Source organism: Tachysurus fulvidraco, chromosome 26 (assembly GCF_022655615.1).
Source record: "Tachysurus fulvidraco isolate hzauxx_2018 chromosome 26, HZAU_PFXX_2.0, whole genome shotgun sequence".
Taxonomy (NCBI): domain Eukaryota; kingdom Metazoa; phylum Chordata; class Actinopteri; order Siluriformes; family Bagridae; genus Tachysurus; species Tachysurus fulvidraco.
In genome coordinates, this window is record NC_062543.1 from 15458181 (window position 1) to 15465680 (window position 7500).

Here is a 7500-nt window from a genome sequence, read left to right on the forward strand (position 1 = left end):
CCACTCGTCCTCTCAGACGATCCAGAAACAAGCCCATCTGTCCTGCTGTGACACCCCCAGGCTGTGGCAGTGACCAATCAGCAGCCTCTCCGACTGCCTCCGCCCACTTTTGCCTCATCCTCCGGGGACGCTTGCTGGAACGGACCCCCTCAAACAGGTTGGACTGGGCCTCCTGCCGCTGGTCAGTGTGGGCCCTTTCACACAGGTCTGACGGAGCCTTCTCATGCAGGTCAGTCTGGGTCCCATCATGGAGTTCGGATTGAGCTTCCTTGCGCAGGGCCCAGACACGGTCAGCGTGCTCCTCCTGCTGGATCACAAGCACGACTAGCCCGAGCTGGGGACTGGCACATGGCTGGCGAAGCGACTCACGCACCACATCCCACATCTCTCTCTGCAGTGCCTCGTAGAGCAACTCCACATCTTTGATTTTCCTCATGCTTGCATCCCAGGCGCTCGGAGCCTCGTCATCACACTGGCCTGCCAGGGCGAGCCACAGAGGGGAGGCCAGAGGGGGAGGGGTTGTAGCCACGATTGTTGGGGTGGTGGGCGGTGTTTGCAAAAGAGTGGGGTCGAGTTCGCATTCTCTCTCCAGCTCTTGTATGTGGGTGTCGGCCAGAAGGAGGTCTCGCTGATTGACCAGCTGCAGGATCTCAAGGACTGATCAAAGAAGAGAAATTATTTTATAAATTATATCAAAACAACCTGTTAATGGTTTAAACCATACAGTAGGGTCTATTTCTTGTAGTGCTAGGAACCGTTGAAGGTGGGTTTGTTATTGAGTGGGACATCCATACATGAGCTTGAACAGATGTCCATTACTGAGATTCACCTCAAGAGAACTGCAATGTTTTTTTTTTTCCAAAAAATGTAAAGACTTTATGTTATGTGACTTTAAATCCGCTCAGTAATCCTGTCCAATCTTCAGTAATCCTGTCAGGTTGCATCATTTAGGCTAGATGGATAAAGGGGCCTCAAACAACATGCCTTAATACTGTACTGATGCCCTCTACAGTATATGCAATATAACTTATAATGTAACTATGAATTTGCTAGCAACATTAGCATCATAGCTTCAAAGTAAAACTTAACAGCAAACATCTAACCCCAAGTACATAGGGATGTGTTAGCCTAGTATTTAAGGCGTTGACCTACTAACCGGAAGGTCATGAGTTCGAGTCCCAGGTCCACCAAGCTGCCCACGGGCAAGGCCCTTAACCCTCAAATGCTCAGTTAAAATGAATTTGTAAGTCACCCTGGATATGGGCGTCTGCTAAATGCCGTAAACGTACGTCTTTGCTGATTATAGTATTTTGGTACATATTGTAATTTAAAGTCCACTCTGTCATCTGTGATGTGTTCAGAAAATGAGAAATGCATTATGTACTGTGTGAAAGTGTGTTGTTTTGTCATTAAGGGTGTTCCTGCAATTAGAACATTTGACCATTGACACAGCTTCTGGCGAGAGTCTTATCAGAACAGATCCGCACTGAATGTACGTCGTTTCCTGGTTTTTCACAGTTGATTGCCAATGACTCAGATGGACCTTAAGACCCCAAGCTACTTATTAAGAGCAAAGCATTGTGGGTGAGGTGATGAAGTCTCTGCCCGTAGACAGAACAGACTTCCGGCCGGTCAGTGATCCAAGAGCATGTCGATAGTCTGCCAATAAAAGGATCAGAGTTCACAGGTGCTCAAACTTCTGTTCATGTAATTCGGGTCTGTTTAAGCATTCAGGTCAACACACTCTCTGTCTCACTCAGACGAGGAAGAAAAGAAGGCATCAGGCGGGTCAGGACCTGGTGCTTGTTCATTCTGATGCGCTGACTACAGAACAGCGACGTAAACAGGTTGAGGAATGACGAGGGTCGGGTCATATACATGTTCTCCCTCACCGCTTTCTCTCCCCCGTTTCCCACTTTCATTGCCCTTGTTTGTTTTCTTGTGTAATTCAGGGCAAAGCCATTATTCAGCATCCGTTCATAAATGACACAATGTCCACAATAACCCAACAGCAAATTTAGACTTGTAGCTCACATACAAAACTAGCAGTATGAACAACAAATGAAGTTTTTACTATTATGATTTTTGAAAAGTTCACATGAAGTCTTGATTTGCTCACTTGGAACACCCAAAAGAAACGTTACAATCTGCATCCTGTGTAAAGCACCAACATGAAACAAGGGTCTTACCTGAGAGCGGCTCCCTGCGCTTGATGGGCGTCTCTTCCTCTGGATTTTCCTGCTCAGCCTCCTGGGAGTCACGGCTGGTGAGCGAGTCTCCACGGAGTTTGCCCAGGCTCCGCAAGAATGAGGGTCGACGATCAGGGTCTCCGTCATCCTCACCGTTCACCTCCCCTTCTGGGAGACTCTCCCTCCGCTCGCTCTTCTTCCTCCGCCCCGCCAACCTGGACAAAGGGGACAGATGAAGGCAAAGATGAGGATGAACAACTACCACATGTGCAACACAACCATGGAACGTCATTATTATCTTCATACCAAGAGTATGATGTTAAACATGACAAAACCATCCCGTGCAAGGGTTCAGGTGATTAAATAGTGGGATTCACCTGGCTGACAACAGAGGGCACGAAACTGCTGCTTTAATGATGTAAAATAAGGTGTTTTACAAACACCTTTGAGGTTGAATTCTGTACTGTTATTTCCATATGATCTTAACACGTTTGTTAGGTTTTGTTAAGTAAGAGTACAAATGGACGTGCGTTTCTCACATCAGCTTCCCGCAACATGGCCCTCTATCCATTTCTACAGATCTATCACTCTATAGTTGTTGTTATTTTTTGTAAATTTCATCTGCTCTCTCTAGGAGTGTTTCCTGAGGAGTGTGTTCTTTAGCCAGTTTCCTGAATAACTCCATAAGAATTAATTAAGCAGCGGTAGGGGTGAACGGACATGACCTGAACGTTTCATTGTGTCGCTCCTGCGAAACGGTTTTCTGTGTATTATAAATAAACAAACGGATGTGTGTTTGTGTGTTTACGATGGAAGAGCGATACAGCCCACATTACCAGTGGAAACAATGTACCTGGTATTAATAGAGACAATTTTTCCACACAGACCTACCATACACACACACAGAGCTAAACAAGCTAATTTTATAGAGCCATGCTACTTGCAGTATCAGTTGCTAACGAGGGTTCTATTATTATACACGAGTTACCTGAAAGGTGGTTGATCAGCCATAAAGTTTAGCTTGTTTAGATTTCCAAAGCTAACATCACCTAAAGACACACACATGTCTTCATGTGGTCGCTTATGTGATCTAATTTTTAAATAAATGACTCACTGACCTCAGCAAGGTCATGATCTCCTCAGATGGTCTCCTATGATTCTTCTTCTTTTTCTTCTCCTTCCCTGTAGTGGGCGTGGCAGGCAGGGTGTTGCTCCACACATTTCGCCCAGTCAGGCGCAGCCCCTTGCTCAGTTTTCCCAACGTCTTCAGCGGTGACGAGCCATATATGCGTTCCAGTGTCCCTCTCAGAGGAGAGCTGCCCTTAGTCCTGTCTGTGACCTTCAGGCCTCCATGCAGCTCGGTGTTCATCTCGTTCTCCAGTGCCTCGCCCTCACGTGATGACCTGGTCAGGACCCGTCCTCTCTCCCATACCCCATCTTCTTCATCATTCCAACCCCCGTCTAGGTCCACGTCTTCGAAGGGGTTGAGGCTGGATGGTGGAATGATGAGCTCGCCATTGCCGTGGTTACTCTTAAGCATCATTTCATTGTTTTCGTGGTTATTCTTTAGCATCACATCACTGTTGCTGAGGTTACTCCTGGACCTCCCTGGGAGCTTCTTCAGGATGGGCATGTTGGCTCCAGAAAGGTTCAACACTGGGAAACAAAATGGCTGTTGGTTCGTTCTGTCAACAATCAGATCAACCAGTCCCTGTATAACAGAATTCAGAAATGTAGCATTTAAAAAAATTGACCTTTGTTGTCTTTCTAAATGCAGAAGTGTATTTTATTGGAATTTATAAATGTTAAACGTTTGATAATGTTCGAATGGTTAACGCCAGAGCAGTGTTTAGTGTAGGATTCCCAGCAATTCTGATAGTACAAGGATACATAGCTAAAGACTGTGGGACAAAGAAAGTGGGACAAAACTATCAGAAATGTCAACATTTACCACAGAAATACAAGTTATTTACTAATTTCGGGCTCTGCACTACTGAAATTACTCTCCAAGTACATATAGCATTAGATGCTAACAAACCTTCCCTAGCCATTACCACTGTATTATGACTGTGTGCTTGAAGCTAGTGTATTGTCACATTTTTTATTTTTTAAGATTAAAGTCATGAAAAGTACGACATTTCATTTGGAATCTTACAGAAAATCTTCCAGAGTAAAAATATGAGCATGTATGAATGTAACAGGATAACAGAACTGGCCGTTGCTAATTTATTGATGCCGTTTTTGCCGTCATTTTTTGTATATAACGAATAGAGAACAAGACTTAGGTAAGAATAAGCAGCTGTGTGTGTGTGTGTGTGTGTGTGTGTGTGTGTGTGTGTGTGTGTGTGTGTGTGTGTGTGTGTGTGTGTGTGTGTGTGTGCACCTTTGCTTTGCTTGGCATGAGCGCTAGTGTTTGTTGAATCAGTGCCGTGTTTTCACTCCGAGGTCTGTAGGTGTATCCTATTCCAATATTTTTATCTCGAATAGGAAACCTGATTCATAAATATTGTACGCCTGAGAGGAAAGTGCTGTTTATTTCTCTGGTAATATGTGTGTTTTTAAGACAGTTTTATATAAACAGCAAATGGGAAAAACTGTGTTTTGTTTGGCTCTGGCTGCTGTGCGGGTTCTTCGGGTCAACCGATAAAGCTGAACAATTACAGATGAGAGCCGGTAACGCTGGGTAAGGTGGAAATATAGAATACTGTTAGCGCCGTGCTAACAGAGTAGAGAATAGAGACGAAGGTTGATTAAACAAACTAGCTAAGCTCTGAAACAGAAAAAAAAAACCAGAAAGAGCACCATGAAGTTAGAAAAGGAATTTCCACAACAATTGTGAAGAAAAATCTGAAAAGTATTGAGTAGCTAAACTAACTCAACAACTTGCTAGCTTGCAAGTTTATTGCTATATAGAGTTGTGTGTGTTTGAGGGATTCTTTATGTGATTAGCGGTCATGTTTTTCACAGCACTTTAATTACTTATTTTGAGAAAAATTTATTTAGCAAGAGAGCTAGCTAGCTAGTCATGTTTAGCACTTAGTGATCAAGTCAGTCAGGATGGTGGATGAAATTGAAAAATATACCGCTTTTATTTTGTTAATACTTTCTTTAATTTTAGCTAAGAATGTTTTCTCTGAAAAAAGTCATTCAGTTGCTATGGAAATGCCTTCAAGCTGAAAACTACCCAAAACAAACTAGCTAGCTGCTTTCACTTATAATAAACTATTAAATAAGGTGTAAAGATAATAGCTATACACTGAGTGGGGTTTTTCATCCAACCTTCATCCAATCCTCAATAATCTGAGAAGAAAACACCTTTGACATGTGCACCTACAAATACTAAATTACCAACACACACACATACACACACACACACACCTGTTCCTACAGGGAGGTCTCTCCCAAGCAGATGAAGTGTGTGTCAGTAAGTCAGCATGTGGATGTTCATACATGTGTCAAGACTCATGTATATGGTATGTGGCTCACAGAGTGTGTATTATTAAACACAGTGACTTCGGGAAGCCCAGCGGTTCGGGACACATACTGTACAGAGTCATAGATATTCATAAACAACACGCAGTTATATAAAAGAGACGAGAGGATGGACGAACCCTCACGTTAACACATGTTAACCACCAAGTGGGTGTGTTTTCACTGCATAAATTCAGTACTCGATACTCATCACTCGGTGTATAATAAAATAAAATTTGACTCAAGAAAGTAAGTTCGGTGCAAAAGTAAGTTTGTGCCCCCCAAACACATATTGTTCCAAATACAGTTTATCTACAATAATAATAATAATAATAATAATAATAATAATAATAATAATAATAACATGCTAAAGTTACATTTTCTTTGTTTGTTTGTTCAGATCCAGGATCAGCAACATTGAACCAGATCTTATTTAAGTGTTTTAATAAAAGAACCACAACACTGACCTCAGCTCAGCATCACCTGGCATTTTCTTTCAAACGAGCGAAAACTATTCGATCAGCGAATTATCTTTGCAAACATCGAATCAGCAGATAAATTTAATATTGATCTATTTCAGGGAGATAATGAAAGTTATGTTTTACAGATTAGTTAATCATTTCAACAATTAAAGTTTTTTTTAAGACCGACATAATTCAGAACGTGTAACCCTGGGACATAGACTAGTCCGCACATGCTGCAGTGACACTGAACAATTAACCACCAAACCTTGACGCTTATTATGAAAGGAAATCAGATATACAATATAACACATTTAAAGCAATAGTAAAATATCAAAAGCAAACGTTTATACACCTGCGTGACAGTTAAATATGTAACATCCTGCATTTATGCTTCAAACAAATAACATTTAAGCACCTTAATCTGTTCATTTTTTCTAGGAGAATTTAACTTATTCATCAATTACACACACACACACACACACACACACACACTGACATGGGGACTTACCTTCAGCTCCAGTGGACAGGCGCTTTACTGCTGTGCCATTCCCGTGTGTAAGGGTCCACAGAAGCAGTGTGTGTGTGTGTGTGTGTGTGTGCTTCTTCTTCTGAGATGCCAGACAAGTCTGATGGAATGTCGGCCACCGGCATTTCGTTCGCTACCAGATGCTGATGTGTTATCCTGAGGAAACAAGGAAACAGAGGCACCCTCCCTAAACAAACACACACATGTAATATACACACATACATCACACACACACACACACACACACACACATAATTCACATTCATATCATACACAAACATAATACACATATACACGCTTAATTTACCCACATACCTCATATATACACACACACACACACACACACACACACACACACACACACACACACACACAGCCTCAGTTAGATAAAAAGTGCCAATTTGAATTTCATGGTCACTTCAGAATTTTTGTTCATTGAGTTTCTTTAGTTTTTAGTTCACTGAATTCTGGCTTCCGATCGGTCAAAAGGAGTCAATTAATTTTCTCTTACAGCGGCTTTTGTGCTCATTAATGAACACATTCTTGTTCACACAGAGAATCTGAGCACGCAGGATCTTCTGTGATGAAAGCACCATGGCATCTGTGCCTAATAATAAACAGATTTGATTTCTGTGTTATCGAACAAAGACAGCATGACGAGATGTAATTGTTGATATGATGAAGTAAGCTGGTGTTAAAACTGACGCTCATGGAGGGAGTCTCCGGCGTCAGAGGTAAAGCTGTAATCTTTTTACATGAAGAGAGAGAAAACAGAGGGTCTGGTGAGGGAAGCACTTCTTCGAGCTGCTATAACAGGAGTGAGAACAGGATCGAACTTGTTTCTCGATGC

At 42.3% G+C, this 7500-nt stretch overlaps 1 protein-coding gene across 2 annotated transcripts in view; it reads right to left on the reverse strand.

Moving 5' to 3' along the window:
• exoc3l2a (exocyst complex component 3-like 2a) overlaps nt 1–6816 on the reverse strand; it is a 15085-nt gene extending 8269 nt beyond the window's left edge. Inside the window, exons 1-4 of one of the 2 annotated variants that reach the window (XM_047809497.1) lie at nt 6633–6816; nt 3308–3845; nt 2190–2404; nt 1–657 (exon numbers count right to left, since the gene is read on the reverse strand). The exon at nt 1–657 is cut by the window's left edge and continues 187 nt beyond it. In XM_047809497.1, coding sequence (XP_047665453.1) covers nt 1–657; nt 2190–2404; nt 3308–3822 — 1387 coding nt within the window. In that variant the 5' untranslated portion in view covers nt 3823–3845; nt 6633–6816. Of the gene's footprint in view, nt 658–2189; nt 2405–3307; nt 3901–6632 lie in introns of both variants that reach the window. The other variant, XM_047809496.1, reaches the window with a different exon arrangement.
• Between the last annotated feature and the right edge of the window lie 684 nt (nt 6817–7500).